General features: G+C 41.9%; 1 protein-coding gene across 2 annotated transcripts; it reads left to right on the top strand.

Annotated features, from left to right (window-relative positions):
• Positions 1-119: 119 nt before the first annotated feature.
• Positions 120-3762, top strand: LOC147437946 (protein NRT1/ PTR FAMILY 3.1-like). Of its 2 annotated transcripts, none has more exons than XM_086487338.1 (5): positions 120-270; positions 1310-1496; positions 1587-1804; positions 1878-2482; positions 2566-3762. In XM_086487338.1, the coding sequence occupies exons 1-5, from the start codon at positions 196-198 to the stop codon at positions 3407-3409; spliced, it is 1929 nt and encodes a 642-aa protein (XP_086343464.1). In that variant the 5' UTR covers positions 120-195; the 3' UTR covers positions 3410-3762. The 2 variants fall into 2 exon arrangements, with proteins under 2 accessions (XP_086343464.1, XP_086343465.1); XM_086487339.1 differs by lacking the exon at positions 120-270 and adding an exon at positions 379-1213.
• The last annotated feature ends 18589 nt before the right edge of the window (positions 3763-22351 follow it).

Here is a 22351-nt window from a genome sequence, read left to right as displayed (position 1 = left end):
GAACTGACAATACAGAAAGCTCTTTTATCGTGGGTGGCTGAGATTCACCCAAGAGCTCACGTTCTCAAGGTACCCATCCCGGTCCTAATTGCCCTCAATGGTGAGCACATCTGTTTTGGCAAGAGGAGATGGTACCATCAATGGTAACCGTTGCCCTAATCAGTGTGCTGCTGGGTGGAGCCGCACTACCCATCAATGGCGTGGATGGAGTGGTCCTCATTGGGCACCCCACTGTTGATCTTTGGCAATGAGGAGATGATGCCATCAATGGTAACCCTTTCGTGCCCCCCTTCCCCCCGCTCTAAGTGACACAAGCATGGGGGGAATGGATCAAGGATGTCGTCGGTTCCATTCCCCATGTCGGGGCACCATATGCACTAGCTGCCTCTCTCTATCAAAATGAGAAGTACTACCTTTCCTGCATAGAGTACTAAACATTCCATATTAACGACATAATCGAGCTTACCCTAAAACAGACATGTATCCCTTCCCCTTCTAATACCCTCATTCAAATGGACGGCTCCCACTACCTGAGACAGCTTGCATGTTTGCATGTTTGCATCAGAGTAGTGACCACAGTTCCGTAATACAACACACTAGGCTTCTCCTTTTCCTCCCCACCAACCACACGTCCATACATCCTGCATGCGATATCTCCTACATGTGAGGCTAGCTTTTCTGTTAGTCTGAGCTGGTCTTTGCTCTATAAATTCACCTGATTTACACTTTGCAAAGCAGTAAATGACTTCCTTCTTCACTAAATTATGCAGACAATAAGTCTTTGAAAGGTTAACTAAAGTTTCATCCAATCAGCTAGCAAGCTCCCATAATTTTTAACTTATGTCATATTATCCGGTCACACAAGTCCCATAAGTAGTTCCAAAGGCGCTTCATAGGGACAATGATCAAACACACGGCATAAAGAATGCCCGAGATAGCTTAGCACTACTAGCTAACTTTAGAACTTGTAACGCTTGTATACATAGAATGCCACAGTATACCTGAATTACTGCTGGAAAGATCGCCTGCAAGCTGAAAACTCGATTTGTAATGGAGCCCTTTGTTAAAATTCCTTAAATTTGGATGGTCATTCCCCTCTTATGCTCTAGTGTGTGTGGAGGCACTGCTCATATATCTCAGTGCACAACTCATTATTGAATCCGCGCCATGCACATCATCTCCATTTAAGTAACAAAAAAGGCCACAAAATATGGTAATAACAAAGAGCCTTGTTCTACTTCAGTTGTTTAATTTCAAGTTGAGTTGGAGGTCTTACTGCTCCCAAAATAAATCATCCACTGTTTTGCAGGCTTCCCAAGAAGTTCAATGCTCGATGACTCAACAAGAAGAAGTGAAGAATGGTAAGCCAAATCACCTACAAGAAACAACCGGGACGTTCGAGATTCGCATCCCAGACACAGACCAAAAGACACGCCTTTGTATTGACATGACTACAAGTAGCAAAGGAGGATGGAGAACTATGCCCTTCATTTTTGGTATTAATCTCGTTGACCATCAATACGTGTACACTACTTACTAGTTCCGTACTTGTGCTGTTTTGTGATACTTGCACTTCATGAATGCAGCGAATGAGATATGTGAAAAGTTGGGCGCAATAGGTTCTGGTGCAAATATGATAATGTATCTTACTCAAGTACTGCACATGGACTACGTGCAAGCCGCCAACATGCTCACAAACTTCGGAGGAACATCCAGCTTGACACCGCTCTTAGGGGCCTTCTTAGCCGATGCATATGTGGGGCGATTTTGGACGATCGCAGTGGCTTCTGTCATCTTCTTTCTGGTATAATATCTCCTAAATAGCTCTTCGTGCCACTATATTTATCGAATGTCACTGACTTACGTCAGAAATCCAGGGCACGGTACTACTAACACTCTCTGCAACAATCCCATCGCTGGAGCCAACACCTTGTTCTAAGCTATGCCCATCGCCATCCCAAAAGGAATTGGCGGTGGTCATTGTTGGAATCCTTTTGACTGCGATAGGATCAGGCGGCATTCGCCCGTGCGTTGCTGCATTTGGAGCAGACCAGCTTCTAGATGCCAGCGATAGTAGCACTAAAAACAGGGAGGGCAAAACTGAACAGCACGATCTTAAGCATCCAATGGCATTAAGTACATGGAGTTTCTTCAACTGCTATTTCTTTGTCACGGGTGTATCATCCCTTCTGGCTGTGACTGTGGTTGTGTACATCCAGGATAACGTTGGGTGGGGATTTGGATTTGGCATCCCTGCAGCCCTCATGTTTCTGTCTGTTGTTAGCTTCCTTCTTGGCATGCCTCTCTACTTCAAAGAAGTTCCGATGGGTAGCCCCTTCACAAGACTTGCACATGTGCTTATGGCAGCCTTTAAAAAGCGACGGCTTTTGACTACAGACTATGTGGGCCCTTTGTATGAACTCTCCGACAAGGAGAGTCTTGCTTGCCAGCAGACCCGCCTAATGCACACTGAACAGTTCAGGTACAGCATATTTGTATGCATTTAATAGTATGCGACATCCTCACACTGCTTTAACTTGGCATGTTCAACATAACGATTTTCAGTTTTCTGGACCGAGCTGCTGTGCGAACGCCAAAAGACAAGACAGAAAATGGAAGTTTGAATCCATGGCAGCTGTGCACCGTGACTGAAGTCGAAGAGATGAAAATTCTCATCCGCATGGCACCCATCTGGGCATCAGGCATCATACTAATTACCGCCTCTGTGCAACAACATACCTTTTCAGTCCTCCAAGCACGGACATTGGACCGGCACATAGTGTCTGGCTCATCCTTTCAAATACCTCCAGCATCCATGACCGTTTTCAGCAACATCACAATGCTGGTAATTGTATCATTGTACGATCGCGTTCTGATGCCGTTCGCAGCAAGGGTAACAGGTCATGCACGGGGAATGACATGTCTGCAGAGGATGGGGGTGGGGTTTGTGGTGTCGATGGCAACAACTGGTGTGGCAGCGATTGTGGAGGTGAAGAGGAAGAAGGTAGCAAGGGCGGCGGGGGTTTTGGACATGGGTTCCCTTCCCATGTCTGTGTATTACCTAGTACCCCAGTACTGTTTAAATGGGATGGCTGAAGCTTTCATGCAGGTGGGGCACTTGGAGTTCTTCTATGAGCAGGCACCGGAGAGCATGCGCAGCACTGCCATGGCGCTCTTCTGGACCAGCATCTCGGCAGGGAACTACCTGAGCAGCTTCTTGGTGTCGCTCATTCATCGCTACACTGCATGGCTTCCCCCGAATCTCAACAGGGGCCATCTCGAGTACTTCTACTCCACACTCACGTTTCTACAAGTCGCCAATTTCCTCATTTACTGCGTCTCGGCACGATGGTATAAATACAAGAAGTTCGCCGCTCAAGAAACGCAGAAAGTTGAACAAGAATCTTAAATGCATTTTAGGTTCTAAGGCAGTGTTCAGACGGCCTGCAACAAACACACTAGGAGTTGGGCTTGGGTGTCTTGCTTATGTGGGAGTCTTGTTTACGTGGCGAGACACTATACGCGATGGCTAATATAGTGGTACATATGTGAGAGTGCATGAGTGGGTGGTGAATACCTTAAGCGTGTTCTATAGGCTCATGACTCCGTATGAATTAAGCAACTCAGGCCACAAGCACCTCTATGATATAATAAAGGGAACATGTCAGTGACGATAAAACCATTGAGAGCTTTGTAAACACGCTTATTTTGTCGTTGAAGTTTCTACAGGAAGTATAATCAACAATAGATAAGATCAAGACACATCGATACAAGCAACTTCTATTTGTTTAACCACCAACAAGAATCTAATCATTGACCATTGCTTGAAAATGAATCTAAGCATCTTTGGCATATGTTGTGTGCTTTAAAGTAGGGACTCGTCAATGTGTGTGAGCTAGAGTTGTTTGGAGGATTTTGAATTACTCGAGCGAAAAAAAGCAAACACAGTAGAATGTCGAGCAAAGATGACCAAAACTCTCATATTGCACCATCATAAAAGAGATAAAGATAATCACACAAAGCATGGTTGAAACACCCGAAGATGAAAGATTGCGTTGTTGCTACAAAAAATGTCAACAAGTTGCTGAAGAGAGAAGACACACGACCCTTGAAAACAAAGAGTTTTTAAAGTCAATTTTTTATTGCGAACAAAAGGTTTTTATGAAAAGAACACCCTTAGAAAACATAAATCCGAGCTAAAAACCAAAGGTACATTTGATATTTTTTACTTAAAATGAAGTGTCCATGTGCCTTATATATCACCTAAGGAAGAGATGTTCTACTTAAAAATGATCTAATCCCCTCTTAAGATATTTTTATTTACACAAACTGATTCATTGAATAATTTCTATGGATAACAATGTGAGAGAGATAAAATTGATCATCTTGACTACATTGTTTCATTATGGGCTTAGAGACGGAGTTTTGGACTCAAAATGAAATAAAAACCTTCAATAAGCTTTGCTTTGATTTAAATTTTTAGAGGTGTTAAAATTTGACAATTTTGACCATAGTGTTGCATCCAAAAGCCAAAAAATCCCAGAAATGAATATCCATATCTCATTCCGACACCTAGAGACGGAGTTTCGAACCAAAAAAGGTTTCAAAACCTCCCAAAAGATTCCCGCATCTTTTAGGTGCTTTTAAGATGGAGTTTGATAATTTTGGTCACATAATCGCATCCAAAATGGCCCAAAAAGTTAAAACCAACTATCCAATTCCATGTTAAATGTGTCTAAAAAGGTCCCACGGCCTTTGAGTATAGATAATTATTTTCATAAATTTAGGCCATTTCAAACGCAACAATGTGGCCAAAATTGTCAAATTCCATCTTGACAATGCTGAAAGAGTCTCGCTTTGGTGCGTGACCCTTTCAAGAGGTTTCAAAACCTTTTTTGGTTCAAAACCTTGTCTCCAAGTGTTGGAATGGGATCTATGGACAACTGTTTATAAGGTCTTGGGGCATTTTGAATGCAATAGTGTGATCAAAATTGTCAAATTTTATAGAAATATAGACCGGTCCAAAGCTTTTTGAAGCTTTTCACTTCATAATAAGCCATATAGATATTTACTTTCAAGACCTTTGGGACATCTCGATGCAATGGTAGTTTCAAGGATTTATGGGCATTTCAAACGCAATGAAATATCAAAGCTATCAATATTTCTCTCCCTCACATAGTATTATGATAATGAAAACTCTATGATTTTACACAAAATACATTGTAAGGTTCTAAGTCACGTCCATGTCTCTTTTGTTACGTGTCAGAACAAAGTGTATCCATGGATAGAACAAAGTGTATCCATGGATATAACAGTGAGGTCAATGTCATAATTTTCTATTATTATTATTATATATTTTACTAAAAATTAAAGTAAAATACTTTTAAAGTATACATCAAGATTAAATTACACTATTTAACGTTTTCTATGTTTCAAGTCCTTTATCTCACTAATATGTAATTGGAATTCCTTACTTCAACAACAAAAATAAACTGTCTAAGTATACAAAGGAATCACAACCCATGTTTTATCCAACAGAAATTACACCCAAAGGCGCATCTTGAGTCACAAGGTAATTTTCCAAAGTGAAGGAACCACAATTTTATTATTCTATAAGGCAAACTCAAAATAAATATTTCTCCAAAGAGTAAAAATCATCTCAATCTACAAAAATTATAAAAAGTAATAATATTTTATTCCTACATACATACCCAAATCAATCAGTGTCGTCTCAATCCCAATGATTGATTCTCTCAAGCACGTGTTTGTTGTCCGAAGGTATTTCTTCACCCCATGGAAACTCAATAGTGCAACACTTCATCCAAAAATTCACTTACAATGTAAGTCCTTATGTACTCAAAATCATAAGAGCTTTAGAACACTATTTTTGATTATACTTATTATGATTAGTGGAATCTAATCTTATCTCATGTTTTGATAAGAACATTGTAACAATGAGCAAAGAAGGATAAACTATTTTTTCGTTGGTCTTTGCAAGTATGGAACAACAAAATTCAATGCATGGTAGGTCTTTTACTTTAGTATAGGTGAAGGCTCAGTAGGACCGGCCAATTTTCGTTTTGGGGTCGATTAATACGAATCCCAGTATATGCTCTTACAACTTTGAGGCAAAAGAGGGGTGGGGGGTGCACGTGGAGGAGAGGGAGGGGGACAAGGAGATAAGCTATAATGGCACGTGGAGCGGACGGGGAGAGAGAGAGAGAGAGAGAGAGAGAGAGAGAGAGAGAGATCTGTCAGATGTGCGAAGAGGGACACAAAAAACGGTGATTTTTTTTTTTGTACGGGATTGTCCGGAGGGATCGGAGGAGAGTGTCTGCGCCGCTGCCTTGTAATGTCGACGGGATTCACCAAGCTGCAGCGTGCAGACGGAGGGATGGATCATGGCATCGGGCGAGCCTGCAGGGGGTGCGAAGGGCAGTGAAGTGGCAAGAGAAGCTGTGAGGGAGGTGAATCGAGTGGCCAAGTACTGGTGCACGTGGGTGGCGAGAGGCCTCAGGAATCAGCCTGTAGGCAGGTGGCAAGTGTAGATGGGCGGGAGGAGGTCGTGCTACCTCATGACGACGCGAGAGACACGAGGATGTTGCAAAAAGGAGATGTGCCAGGAGATGCTCTCTCTCTCTCTCTCTCTCTCTCTGTGCTTTTCCATGGTTACGACAAAATTGATGGACTTTGCGACGCTATCCAGCATGCGGGGCAACTATGAAGACGAATGAGCACCTTGGGGGAGGGAGATAGCAAGGGCAGTTGCTGGGCGAGCGAACTGGGGCAGATGTTCCATGTGGGTGGTGTCAGGATGTGCAGATATGCAAGTCGATAGTCTTGCTGGTTAGGACGAGGCATCTCTCTCTCTCTCTCTCTCTCTCTCTCTCTCTCTCTCTCGTGCATCTATAGGCGGTATATGGCTCTGCAATATTGTGCAAGAGAGAGAAACTTGCCTCAATGGGAGCATTGTCCACGGGGGGGGGGGGGGGAGGTATGCTCTGGCTATGATCGAAGGCGCCTTCTCTCTTAGAGAACCCTGCAACGGCAGTAAACAAGGAAGGACAAAGCCTTTAATTGCAGGAGAAGCTCTGAGTCGAAGCAGGAGCAATGTGCATGGGAACGAGGTGGCAAAGTCGAGTTTTTTGTTTTTGGGCTAAGAATCTAAAGAGATTCCTATTATAAAGGACGTAGACCCAGTAGAATCGGGAATTCAAAAATTCAACTCCGACATAGCTATGTGAAAGTTCAAAAACTTATCATTAAGATAAGCATTTTTTTGGTTCACAAATTAATATCCTTGATAAAGATAACGAGTCAAAGAATTGCATTGATTAAAGGTTATACAAATGGTATAACAAACAATGGAGTTATATTGATGCTAAAAGCATAGGAACACAATGATGTGTAGCACTTACATGGGAAAAGTACACATACAAATTTTCTATAAGATTTTATTTATTTTTTGGTTGTGACTTAAAAATTCTCAACCAAAACAAAGGAGTGTTTTTGTCATGTGAGTGATGACTAAAAGTTCCTTGGATCTAATTTATTCTAGATTTTTATAGAGCACGATTTAGAGCTAAGCTACTAAAAGATTTCTATCAAGGCATCACGACTTGAATAAAACATCATAGTTTTATTTAATGAGAAAAGGTGATTTTCCAACCACACAATGATGATTATATGATTAAGATTTTTAGATGAGGTCTCTCACGGAGAGACATGTCCATATCATTGTGTTTGGCCCTCTAAGAGTCATTTGTGAGTACACCATAGTCTCTAGTTAAGATAGACAAGTGTATAAAGACTATCGTGGTATAGCCTATCACTCCCTTTCACAACCTTGTACATGGTGTTGAAGGCATGCCACATCACCCGCCACCACATGTGACACCTTGCATGCCACATCACCCAAATTGCCATATCTTCCACCAATTCACATGCCACCTTGTAATGGTGCTTGTATGACATGCCACATTACTCGCTACTTTACTCGCTACCTTGCATACCATATCACCCTCCTTGCCAACTCATCCTCTATTTCATATGCCACTTAGTTGTTATGTGTCATTTATTCATGAGCTACGTTGCATACCATATCATCCTCCCCAACTCGTCCTCTATTTCATATGCCACTTAGTTGTTTTTTGTCATTATTTGACATGCCATTATCCCACATGGCAAGTGAGATTCTGCCCTTTACCACATCACCATGCCACGTATGCAAGCCACATCATCATCATCATCATCGACACCCCTTTGTCATATGGACGGTGCCTTCATCCATGCATAGCCACCTCATTGTGCCACATCACCCTTCAGATTGTTAAACCAAGATTGTATAAAAATTAATATAAACTAAAAAAAAACAAAATTAATGTATGATGTTTCTTAAAAATAAAATATTGTTCTTGGAGAAAAATTAAATTGAAATAAATGCATGATTGATATTTTTTATTTTTTGGTAAAAATAAATTTAGAATTGACATGATACATATAATTAACAATATATCTTTAATTTTTACACAAAAAATAAATTAAAAGAAATCCTTAGTACCAAAAAATTACGATTGAAGCACTTTAATAAAATCAAATAACAATAAAATAATGATTTGTTTTTCTCAATTCATTTATACTTATGTGTGTGTGTGTGTGGATTTTGGAACTCCTTACTCCTTTCTTGATTAACCCACTAGCTAGATTTACTTCTAATTATAATCCATCCCCTTACTAAGCATGAATTCACAGTCATGAAGATCTTGAAATCACACTTGAGATGGTAAGGATCCCATCCAAAAAGTTATTGAAGCAAAAGAGACTGCTCTCATGGAAGTGCAAAGGTAGAAGGCTCGCAAACGTCAGCAACAATCAAGAGCTAGGCATCATATGGAGGCCATGAAGGATTCCACAAGTCATCCTCAAGACAAGGTTGCCGAGCTTATTCCCATGTAGCCACAAATTTTTGAGCCTGGTAGTTCATCCGTCCCTCTTCCATGAGAGGAATCTCTTTTGCTTCATGAGTGTAAGTCAAGTGCTGGGCATCATATAGAGGCCATGTTGTGTAGGTTGATATGGTGTCACCCACTACAAAGCATTCAAGCACACCATTGACTCAACATAGTTGCATCATTTCTTTGATGGGAGCATCATGCCATTGGACTTGATCTCCCTTGCACTTGGAGAACCTTCTGAAGTTGATATGAGACACATGTCAACCTACTACAACTTCTCAATCGTGTCCTACCATGATGGTGCACACACTTAGCATTGTAGGGGTCAGATATCGTGCAGGCATCATCGCAAAGGCATACTTCAATGACATCATTACCTTGTTCTTGATTCACATACTTGGCTCCAGCTTGAGAAATTGTTGCATCAATTGCATGCCATTAAGGCTCATGCAGTTGCTCAGATTTACAGTGCAAGGAGCCATAGGGCCATTACAATAGTGCTAAACAGTGTCAGTCGCCCATATCACACTATCTAAGAGTGTCTCCAAGGATGCACTTGCTGCTTGTCACAGACACAACAACAATTCTCGTTGCAACTATGTCAGGTATTTCTTGAGCCAATTCTTGTGTGATATCTATTTGCCAATCCACCTTGCTTGTTGAGCACCTTAGGAGATAGAGCCTTGATTTGGATCATGGTGAGAACATTTGGGCAAGTAGTAGGCATGCTTCTTGATGCTTGCACATATTGGATCCTCTCATGAGAGAGATCACATGTAAGTTTTGGGAGAAGAGCTATTGAACCTTGCTAGACTTAAAAAAGGTAGTTTTGGCAGGAAGCAGTGTATAGAGCATGATTCTTGCATCCTTGAAATGATGTCTTCTGAGCTCTTCCATGCATTCTAGGGTATGTATCATGAGATCTGTAGTTTCTAGTGCACCTTCAAGGCATGTAGGCCTTGCTACGTGTGCTTCATGTGAGAGCAAGGGACTTGCTGATGTAGATGCCATGTACAATTTTAGATCATATATGACACGTTTTGTAATGGAAATGGCCTATGAACTTTGCGAGTAGCGGAATTAGAAAATTCGATGAAGCACTTTTGTGAGATTACTTTGTGAGCATAGCGGGTGAACTTAATTGATGGTAGCAACATAAACATGGTACTTCGTTAGCTTGGCATGAACAATACTTTTGCAACACAGAGAGTTTAGAGAATGTAACATTTAATGGCCTAGTAACTTGTGTGTAGCAGAAAATAGCATGAACATAGTGAGCATTTCATTAGAGTAGATTCCTAATGAGATTAACAAGAGTGCTTGGGTGGAGAGAGCAACAAAAAGCATAACACCTAGTTAGATAGCATGAACAATACTTAAAAAGAGAGAGAAATTAAGCAATTGACAACAATTGAGGACCGGAGTTGCATGGAGCCGGTCCCCCCTCCAAAAGGCTTTGTATTATGGTTTCTCCCATCAAGAGAGACATTTTACAATACAATTTCTTGTGTTCCTTCAATACTAGCTAGTGCAATGAAGATGGAAACTTCATGCACTACACAAAACACTTATCAAACACAACATCAATTCCCTCATGGTCTTAGACCCAAGACCTCACACACCTTTGAAGATGGTGAGAGCTAGCGGGGTATGAGAGTAGATTGAGAGGAAGGAGGAGTATTCTTACAAGAAAGATGTACATCTCCTCACATAATCACTCATATTAGCATAGCTTAGCTTAGTAATTAGCATGGTAGAGGAGATGAGCATGCATTGAAGCTTGGCTCTTGGTTGGATTTGCATCACAAAGCCAAGAGTTGTTGGTGTAGGCCTTCCTTCTCACAAGCTTGGAGTAGGTGATAAGCTTTCCATTAAAGCTTGAGAAGGAGAGAGAGTCTTCTTTACTTCACACATGAGATTGTGTGTGTGTGTGTGTGTGTGTGATAATGCCTTGCAAAAATCAGCCCCCTCTCTCTCTTGGTCGACCCCTGTTGCTATTTGCTCTTGCTAGCATCCTATTGGACCTCCCCAGGCTTAGCCAATGGTAATTAAACAACATAAGTGATAGCCTTCTGACATGTGTCCCCCTTAATTTCCCCTTTTGTGAGAGCTTTAGGTAATTATTTAATTCAACTAAACTCTCATTGGACCCCTTTGCCTCCTAGGCAATAGGAATCAGCAAGCCATTGGGCTGTTGAATGCTCATTGGTCCCCTTAGGAGACTGCCCAATAGTCTTGTAGAGAGGTTAATCTTATTGGTTCTTTTATTAAGTGTTTTTAAATTAATTAAACTAGATTTACTCTAGCCTAATTCTCATTGGTCCACCTCCAAGGCCATCCAATAGGAATTGGGTACACCTTGTGGGCATCTAGGCTAGGGAGCTGACATGTGTCCCTCATTCCCTTTGTGTAAAGGGAGCTTGTGTGTGTGTGTGTGTGTGTGTGTGTGTGTGTGTGTGTGTGAGAGAGAGAGAGAGAGAGAGAGAGAGAGAGAGAGAGAGAGAGAGTTTCTCTCTCATCCCCTACTCGCAAGGCTCATCCCCTCCTATGTAGGGATTGATAAAGACTTTTTGTGACACACACTAAGCATCCAATTCCCCCAATGTTTGACCTTTGGACACAACCTTTGAATTTTGGAACCTTAGCATTTTGGAAGTCTTAATGGGATGAACCTTAGGGTCTTTTAAGCCCATAGTTGCACATTGCTCTTTTGCAGATGCCCCCCTTTTGATCCCTATTTTCCCTCCTTTGGATCCCTATTGTGGCTGGTCTGCTAGCTTAACCAATATTCTAGCTTTTTCTCCCTTGGCACTTCCCCATATTAAATATCCGTTTAACATGAGAAAATCATTTACGAAAATTAGATATTGATTATTATGACATTACCTCTCTCTTGAAATCATAGTCGTCCTCGACTATGGGGTAGAGAAGATAAAGCATATTCATTAGTCCTTTTTCCTAGCGGGTAGAGGATCCCTATGTTACCCTACGACATCTTTCCACAATGGATGACTAGTCCATTTCGTGCTTGAGAGCCTGAGGGTGCCGCAAGTATGTCTGCACATTAGTCCTATCATCTTCCATAGTAGAGTGACAAGCTCTACTTGGTGTTCGAGAGACGTCGTCTCCGCAAACTTGATCTAAGCATGCATACTACTTCATTTTTGTGCACAATAAGGAAAAAGAGAGTCTTATAAGACAAAAACTTTGTTCATTTTAAGCAATTGTACATTTGCTTACTCTAGGGAAGCATTGTAAGCATTGACAAGGTTTAGGTTATCCTTTAATTGTATGTTTGCATCCATCTAGCATCTTCAAAAGGATAATTCTTAAACTTAATAAGATATCATCGAATAGTCTTACCGCCTCTTAGTACCTTGACTTCATGTAGGAGAATGAACTCGGGCTGCAACACCTCTTCGTGGTCCTCGATCTCCGGTGGGTCTTCAATAGTTGGTTCTTGAGGTGGCTTTCCTTTGTAAGGCTTTAGTAAGCTCACATGGAAAGCATTGTGTATGAGCCAATGGTTGGGCAACTTGAGTTGATAGGCCATCTCATTGATTGGCCTAAGAATTCGGAAAGGACCATAGTACCTTTTTGCTAACTTATCATAGTACTTTTGGTGTCCCGTAGGATTCTTTCCCGTCGTGTGCCTTAATGGAGCCTTGGGAAATTTGATTTAAAGGCTTGGGCTCTTCTGTGGTTGTCAGTAGCAGCCTTTTGCCTTTGCTGTGAGATAGAGATAGCATCCTTAATCTTTTGCAAAGATTCTTGTAGGTCTCGGCTATACTCATCTGCAGCGAAGATTTTCCCGTTTACCTTAAGTAGCAAGGGACTTTTTGATCTTCCCTCAATTACCTCAAAAGGTGCTTTTCCGGTGGAAGTATGCACAGTGTTATTGTATGCATACTCCACTAAGGGTAAGTACTTCTCCCATTGGGATCTTTGATCTACTTCTGTTACATAAGCTTTTAGTAGATCGAGAATTGTTAGGTTAGCTATTTCACTTTGGCCATCCGTTTGCGGGTGATAGGCCGAAGAGAAGTTTAGCCTTGTTCCTAAATTCTCAAAGAGACCCTTCCAGAAATTACTTGTAATTCTAGGATCTCTATCCGACACTATGGACATTGGCAAGCCATGGTACTTGAAGATTTGTGAAATGAAGAGGGTTGCCATTTGATGGTCTTTGATAGTCTTTTTGACAGGTATAAAATGAGCTTGTTTACTGAACCTGTCTACTATCGTCCATATTCCCGTATTCATATGGATAGACTTAGGCAATCCAAAGATAAAATCCATGGATATGCTCTCCTATGGTGAATTAGGGATTGGCAAAGGTTGAAGGAATCCAAGTTGCTTCCCTCTATCGAACTTTGTCTTTTGGCATACCACACATTTAGAAACATACTCTTGTATGTTTGCTTTCATGGTAGGCCAATAGAAATATGTTTCAATCCCCTTTAGGGATAGAGATAACATAAAGAGAAGTGAACAAATCTTGATGAGATGTAATGGCACATTTTTTAGCACCACTATCAAAATACCACACATGTGAATCTATAGCCTCAATCATGCATGCATCATGAATAGAAGGTCACATTGTCACTGCACACTAAAAGCCCATTCCGCATCAATAACACAATTTTTAGATTTTGCAATTATGGCTACATTTCAAGAAGACTCACTTTCTTTATTTTTTGCCTCTTTAGCCTTTAGTGTAGGACATTGAATTACCAAATGGTTAACATCTTTGAAATAGTTGCAACACAACTTTTTCTCTCCTTTCTAAGTAGATGTACTAGATATATTTGATGAGAATAGGGCTGAAAATGAGGAAGCTAGAGGTATGCCAAAATGGCTGGTGCATACTTTGCAAGACAATAAATTGTATGTACGTTTGTCTATTTGTACTTGTTCCAGTTCTCATCATGCTTCTTGTGCATCATATTGTTATGCTTTGTCATTGTTAAGTATGTGTGATAAAGTGGAACCTCTTACATTTGATGAAGCACAAAATTCAGAGAATTGGATGGCTGCTATGCAAGATGAATATGATGCACTTGTGAAGAATGATACTTGGTGTTTATGTGACTTGCCTCTTGGCAAGAAGGCCAATAGTACAAAGCAGGTTTATAAGCTCAAACGCAAGGTGGATGGTAGTATTGATTGCTACAAGTTGAGGCTTGTTGCAAAAGATTATGCTTAGCAAAAGGACATTGATTATGAAGAAACTGTTGCTCCCCCTTGTCACATGACTATTGTTCATTTCATTTGTGAATTGGCACTTTATTTTGGATGGGATGTACATAAGTTGGTCATTAAAACCTCTTTCTTGAATGGTGACTTGTACGAGTAAGAATGCAACAAGTATTGCTGAAATTGAGGCTGAATTGAATGCCACATTTGAGACATCATGTTTGGGAATTTAAGCACTGTGATGAGGGTATTGCATTATGTCATGCAAAGTACATGAAAATTTTTCTAGGCTAATTTGGACTTGATGATTGCAATCCCATTGCCACTCTTATGGAAAGAGGCTTGAAATGAAGTCTCCATGACGTCGGAGATCATGCAAAGATTCTATGAGGCAACTATTGGTTGCCTCATTATGTATGTATTACAAGGCCATATATTCAGTTCGCAGTCTTGCAAGTGAGAAGATTTATGCATAGCCCAGGGTCTAAGTATTGGCAAGCAATTAAGAGGATCTCTTGCTACATGAGTGACGGTATATATCTTGTATTATTTTTTCATGAGTGGGATCATTGCCGCCAAATTTTCATGCTTTTTTTGACTTGGATTGGGCTGGCTGGTTTGACACATGAGTGTTAATGAGTGGTTTTTGTTTCATGCTCGAGAGTTCATGCATAAATTGGTTGAGCAAGAAGCAACCTCCTATGTCCACCTCTAGTTGTGGGGCTGAGTACAAGGCAACTTTCATAGCTATGATTGACTCAAATGCCTTATGGTTGATTTGGGATTTGGATAGGAATTTGACACACAATAGAGAGTTGATTACTAAGTGTGCAAAATAAACATAAGACAGCCCTAGGGTGATGAGCTTATATACAAAGAAAATGGGGATAAAAGCCTCTCAGTGAGGGAAAAAATACCTCGGTGGTCGTAAGCGTGTTCACACACATCACTACCATATGCATGACAATAGGCTCTAGGGTACATGAGCTAGAGTTGATGTGATCGTACATGAACACTACCATTGGGGGGGAGGGGGGGGCCTTGGTCACATCACAAGAAAAGGGGGGTGGCCACAAAGGGTGCTTGACCATTTGTAACCCCCACGTGTCCTCACCTTTTTTTTCATGATGTGACGAAGGCCCCCTAGCCATTTGTCGCCCCCTTGTGGCCACCTCCTTCTTTTGTGATGTGACCAAGCCCCCGATGGTCGTTCTCCTATAGAGTTTGTATCAAATCTAGCTCACATCTATTGGTTAGAGATCATGGAACTGAAGTCAATACAAAGCCGTCACCTTTGTCAAATGCCTCAAAGAACTTCATAAAACCCAATTGGCACCTAATAGCCTCAAAATGAAGCCAGCCTGCCTTCATCAGGGAGATAGCCAAGCCCCCCAAAAAAAGATCATCACATCAAGAGGAACCCTAGCCTGCAAAGGGAAAAGTCACCAAGCTTTAAGCCACCCATGACCTCCCGATAGACTAGGAAATGATCCCTCCAGAAGAGAGCAAGAACAACCACTAGAGCACAATCTCCATGCGGAAGAAGACACTAGAGGAGCCCTTCAACTAAATATTGCTAGCCATGCCTCCTACTAGTACCATCACCCATGACAAGTGGAGAAACAAAATCCATGGTGCTCACCTACAACATGGAAGCTGCCTGCACCACCATAAGCATCCCTGACCACCGTGAGATGTTCACCCAACACCCAATGCAACACCTTGCTAGATGCCGCTACTTTGTTTCCTCTAGAGGTAGCTCCCCCCTCAGGTTGGGGCCCTTGTTGCATGGGCCTCCTTACCCGTTCCTCTTTAGCCCCATTGTGATAGCATAGAAGCCCTAGATTTTACCATTCCTAAAACATGACTTTTTTTAATAAAAAAATTAGTCTTTTTGTGGTTTTAGGCAAGTTTCTTGTCCTTATTGGCCACGAGTGCTAACCTACTAGTATGTGCTTCATGGGAATGCACCCAACTTATCTTTTGGCCATTTCATGGATAGGTGAGGGTGAGGTGGCAGCTCCCCTGGCTTGATGGCTTCCCCATTTAGGTCAGGCTTGACGTTATCTACTTGGTGTTTACCATTGTTTGGGTGGCACCCATACGAAAGGTTCTTGGTGTTAGGGTGACTCTGTTGTTAGCCAATATTTATGAGCCATAAATATTGGCTAACAATATTTATGGTGTTTACCATTGTTTGGGTGGCACCCATACTAGATAGGTTCCTGGTGTTAGGGTGAATCCATTGTTAGCCAATATTTATGAGCCGATGAAGTGTTCTTGCCATGGCTCGCTTTGAGCATGATGTTTATGGTGATTCTTTTTGGTTTTCAATATATTCTAGCTTACGTTTGTGAGTATTGCCAAAAATAGAAAAAAGATAGCCAATCCCAAGCAGCCCTAAATGCTAAACTCACTTTCCTCACAATCCAAATGGGGATTGCACCTTAGCTCTCATTGAAGCCCAACAAATCCTCATCCAATACCTCAAAAAAGAGCTTGAAGCTTACTATCTTAAAGTAGCCAATCATCTCACCAACCTCATGAGCAAACTTGCTAACATCTCCCTACCCCTAATATCAAACACCACTTGGCAATGTAGCTTGATGGAATGGAAGGAATCCTCACTTTGTGTCTCTCTCTCTCTCTCTCTCTCTCTCTCTCTCTCTCTCTCTCTCTCTCTCTCTCTCTCTCTCACTCACACACACACACACACACACACACACATCAAAACCACACTATGAGCTCACATTTAGGTACCACCGGTACCACCAAGGAAGAAGAAGCCAAAGAGCCTGCAAGGGGTCCATCAACCCCATCAAAGAGGCTCAATAACCCATCTCCCTGTAGAACAAACATCCAAGGACCATGTTGAATGGGAAGTTAGCAAAGAAATTAAACTCTCTATCTTTATGGAAAACCACTACCTTCAAATCCCATCCTAATCCTTATCACCCCTTGTCCTCCCAATCTTCCACGTAAAATTCTATGGTCACCCTTACCCCCTCTTGCAAGAAGCATCAAAGAAGGTGCAAATTTTGGCTCCCACTCACTGGCCCACAAGTATAAAAGATCTTCCTTTTTGGCCTACCAGTGAACTCATGAGGACTTCTACTCAATCATTTTTGGACCTACACCATTTCCTCACCACCTTTTTTGTAGGACCCCCCTCCTCGCCCCCTCCCCACTTTTTTCCCCCTTATTTTGTTGCCATTCCCTATAAAGTCACACCCCCTTGATATTACATGTCTCAAATTAGAGGCTTTTGACATCGTTGTGTTATTATAACACATATTCCCACCTTCTTCTGGCACTTACTTTGGATCGTCAGCCCTACATACCATCCTTGTTGATGATATGCAATCAAGCTAAATCAAAATTAACAAAATTTTCCCTAATGTGGAGATAAGTTACGATTTATAGCTGTACCAAGTAATGGTGATAAGGGCGAGATAGTTACATGGTAGTAGTATGACTACCATGCCAAACATTTATTGGGCCTATAGTAGATACACATGGGAGGTTTCAGCTCACACCCCATAGTGCATCATGTCCCTCATCCATGTAGACTTTTAGAGCCTCTATGTATCCATATGTGCAACACGGATGTCACATGAAGTGGGAAAATCAATAGTTTTGTGCTTACGTTGCATCCTTCCCCATTGGCACTGGAGATTATAACTCACACCCCACAATGCATCATGTTCCTTGTTTATCCAGACTTTCGAAGCCTCTCGATTTCCATATGTGTAGCACACATGTCATGCAAAGTGGAAATGCTCAATATTTTTGTGTATGGGTTGCGTCCTTGGGGTCTCTATGATGAATTTCGTAGATAATTACAACTTTGCCTGTCATAATAATCAATATCTAATTCTCCTAAATGATTTTCTCATATTAAACTGATCATTTAATGTGGGGAAGTGCCAGGCGAGAAAAAGCTAGAATATTGGTTAAGCTAGCAGACCGGCCACAGTAGGGATCCAAAGGAGGGAAAATAGGTATTCAAAAGGGGGGCCATCTGCAAAAGAGCCATGTGCAACAATGGGCTAAAAAGACTCTACGGTTCAGCCCATTAAGACTTCCAAAATGCTAAGGTTCCAAAATTCAAAGGTTATGTCCAAAGGTCAACCCTAGCGGAATTGGACGCTTTTTGTGTGTAAAAAAAGGTCTTTGCATATCCCTACATGGGAGGGGGCGAGCCTTTCTTCTAGGGGATGAGAGAGAAAGCCACACACACACACACACACACACACACACACACACACACACACACACACACACACACACACATACACACACACAAGCGCCCTTTACACAAAGGGAATGAGGGACACATGTCAGCACCTTAGGCCAGATGCCCACAAGGTGTACCCAATTCCTATTGGATGGCCTTAGAGGTGGACCAATGAGATTTAGGCTAGAGTAAATCTAGTTTAATTAATTTAAAAACACTTAATAAAAGAACCAATGAGAATTAAGTCCTCTAGAAGACTATTGGACAGTCTCCCAAGGGGTCCAATGAGCATTCAACAGCCCAGTGGCTTGCCCGATTCCTATTGGCCAGGAGGCAAAGGGGTCCAATGAGAGTTTAGTTTAATTATTAAATTACCTAAAGCTCTCACAAAAGGGGAAAGGGGGACACATGTCAATAGGCTATCACTTATGCTGCTTAATAATCATTGGCTTGACTGGGGGAGGGCCAATTGGGAGATAGCAAGAGCAAATAGCAAAAGGGCTCGCCCAAGAGAGAGAGGGGGCTGATTTTTGAAAGGCATTATCACACACACACTCACACAATCTCATCCCAAGCTTTAATGGAGAGCTCATCACCTACTCCAAGCTTGTGAGATAGAAGCCTACATCAACACACTCTTGGCATGTGGATGCAAATCCAACCAAGAGCCAAGCTTCAATGCATGCTCATCTCCTCTACCAAGCGAATTACTAAGCTAAGCTATGCTAATATGAGTGATTATGTGAGGAGATATACATCTTTCTCGTAAGATACTCCTTCTTCCTCTCAATCTACTCTCATATCCTGCTAGCTCTCACCATCTTCAAAGGTGTGTGAGGTCTTGGGTCTGAGAACGGGGATAATTAAAGTTGTGTTTGCTAAGTGTTTTGCTTAGTGCATGAAGCTTTCATCTTCATTGCACTAGCTAGTCTTGAAGGAACACAAAGAATTGTATTGTACAATATCTCTCTTGATGGGAGAAACCATAATACAAAGCCTTTTGGAGGGGGGACCGGCTCCATGCAAATCCGGTCCTCAACTGTTGTCAATAGCTATCTAACTAGGTGTTATGCTTTTTGTTGCTCTCTCCACCCAAGCACTCTTGTAATTCTCATTAGGAATCTATTCTAATGAAATGCCCACTATGTTCATGCTAATTTCCGCTACACACAAGTTTTTAGGCCATTAAATGTTACATTGGTATCAAAGCACAAGGTTTCTCTTTTCTTGCTCAAGAAGGGAGGTCCTCAAGCTAGCTATAAATGGTTGGTATTATTAATTGCCTGTGAGTAAGTAGAATAGGGATTTTTCAGCCTTGCAGTGCGCCTGCCTTCGTGCCGTTAATGGGGCATCACCGTCGAGAGGTATGGTCTTAATAGTGGAGTCCTACGGCGCTTGCCTACGGCTTAACCGCTATTGAGCTATTAGAAGCTTGACAGGAGCCGGAGCTGTTTTGGTGTCGAAAGACCCTCTCTTCTATTCCTTGCAATTAATGGTATTCAAGCTGCGGGTATAGTAGCTTGAGTGCTTTTTCTAAAGGGGTAAAGAGGAGTAGCAACTAGGGCTTGAAGTGCCAAAGTACACCTAAAAAGTTTACACCTAAAAGTTGCTAGAATGGCTGACAATAGTAAAGAGAGTGAAATTAATGTTGATAAATTTGATTTTGCTCATGAGCAAGCTACTAATGATGCTTCAATGCTTGTTAACTATCTTGTTTCTAGGCTTCAATAAGCCATGGGCAATCCATCTCTCCAAAGTGAAGTGCAACGGCAGCTCCGTGCTCACGGGATTCTCCAAGCTCATCACCATGACGAGAGAACACCTAGGAAGCCTCCTTGTGAGATTCCCAAAAGAGGTCTCTCTCAGATTCGGGAAGAAGAAGAGAATCCGTACGAAGGGCTCAAGAATTTACTTCTTGATGATGCATCTCCTTCCCAAAGGAGAACTCAAGAGCCTCCACCGAAGAAACGAGAAAGAAGTGAGTCTCCCGCCACCTCGGCGGAGATGGCTCCACAAAGACGGCGGGCTAAACGCTCTCCATCACCACCAAAGTGGAGAAGACCATCACACTCTTCTCCACGCCATAATTCAAAGAGGGATGATAAAAAGCAAGAGAAGAAAAAGGCGAGAAAGAGGACACCCTCTTCTCCATCTTCTTCATCCTTTTCCTCTTATAAAAGTGATGGTAAAGACGACGAAGATCAAGACAAGAAAAAGGCGAGAAAGAGGTCACCCTCTTCTCCACCTTCTTCAAATTCTTCACCTTCTGAAGAAAGTGATGGTGCAACCTTTGAACCATCAAAAAGAAGAGGCCATAGGAAATCCTATGCCGCATGGAAGAGGTCATCCAAGCTGAAGAAATTCAAAGAGGGTGGGAAGAGTATCTCTTTCCTTACCTATGATGGTACCTTTGGTGCTACGGACAAAGTCTTGGCCTTTATCCAACAATTCGATGCGGCGTTTGGAGATGAGGTCTTCACGGAGTCCTCTAAGCTATGCCATGTAGCTATGCACTTTCAAAAGTCCGCCAGGCAATGGTGGTCTAGCCTATGAGCCAACGGTGAAGCTCTGAGAACATGGAAAGCTTTAAGAGCTTCCATTATGAAGCAGTTTTTGGCCACCGATGCCAAAGACAAAGTACTCATCGAATGGCGAAGCTTAAAGCTCTCTCCCTATGAATCCATCCACGAATATGTAGACAAGTTTTGGGCCCTACAACTCAAAGCCACTGTCTTCAAAAAGTTGGATTTTGGAGAGCAAAAGCAACAATTTTGTGCGGGCTTAACGGAAGAAATGGCGGAGTATGTCAACTCCCAAAGGCCACGTACCATATCGGCGGTAATACACCATACTATGGTGGCCTCTCGAATCAATTTCCAAACGGGGACTAAAAGAAATAATAAGCCCATGGAAAACAAGGGTTCCAATGAGCCTAAGGGGAAGGACAATGTCCAAAAGTCTCATAAGGGCAACTTGAACAAAACTAAAGAGAAGGGAGTTTACAAAGGTAAAAACAAACTCTCTCTTGAAGAGCTTGAGAGTTATCGCAAGGATAACCGGTGTTTCAAGTGCGGCGAACAAGGGCATGCATACCGCGCTTGTCCCCAAAAGAACAACCGCCAAGGTACTCCTAGAGCTTCCTTGGTTGAAATCCAAGAGGAGGAGACTCACCAAACTCATCACAAAGGATCTCCTCTATGCGATGCTTGGGGAAAGGTAAGAGAACATGATGCTTTTATTCTCTTTGACCCTGGTTCTACTCACAATTTTATATCTATAGAGTTGGCCACCAAGATAGGCATACAATCCTACGAGATGGGAGATGTCCTACCCGCAGACAGTGCCTTCAAGGGGCAAGAAGCTTCAGTCACTCCCTTAATCGGGAAATTGAGGCTTCATGTCCAAGGCTATGTGGACAAAGAGGACTTCTTTATCTCTCCTCTCAAGCATGAGGATGTAATCCTAGGGGCACCATGGTTTGACCGCCTGGCTGCCGATGTTAAATTTCCTGAAAGGAGAATCTCCTTTAAGTTCAGGGAAAAAGACATGTATATAGATGCTAAGGAAATGGGTAACACTATTCCCATTGTGTATACACCAGCTTTCAACAAGTCAATAAAGAGCTCTATTTCCGTGTACATGATTTTTGTTAAAGATTCTCAAAATGAACCTAATGCTTTAGCAAAAGAAAATAAAAGCAACCAAAAGGAATTAGAGTTATCCAAATTTCTCAAGGGGTTTCAAGATGTTTTTATTGACGACATCCCTTGTGAGCTACCTCCTAAACGAGGTAATGATGACCATGCAATTGAACTTCTTCCAGGAAGTTCACCGCCTAACAAACCTCCTTATAGAGTTTCTCAAGCTCAACAAGAGGAGATTATGCGGCAAGTGCATGAGTTAGTTGAGAAGGGCATGGTTAGGCCTAGCTCATATCCATTTTTCTCACCTGTGCTATTAGTGC

This window comes from Adiantum capillus-veneris, chromosome 17 (assembly GCF_014529385.1).
Source record: "Adiantum capillus-veneris isolate H3 chromosome 17, ASM1452938v2, whole genome shotgun sequence".
Taxonomy (NCBI): domain Eukaryota; kingdom Viridiplantae; phylum Streptophyta; class Polypodiopsida; order Polypodiales; family Pteridaceae; genus Adiantum; species Adiantum capillus-veneris.
This window is presented reverse-complemented; position numbering and strand designations above follow the sequence as displayed.

Excerpts from the sequence above, each read along its gene's own strand:
- LOC147437946 (XM_086487338.1), top strand. The coding sequence starts at position 196 with ATGGCGTGGATGGAGTGGTCCTCATTGGGCACCCCACTGTTGATCTTT. Across the intron at positions 271-1,309 it reads AGGAGATGATGCCATCAATG|GCTTCCCAAGAAGTTCAATG; the intron begins GTAACCCTTTCG and ends ACTGTTTTGCAG. Across the intron at positions 1,497-1,586 it reads AACTATGCCCTTCATTTTTG|CGAATGAGATATGTGAAAAG; the intron begins GTATTAATCTCG and ends TCATGAATGCAG.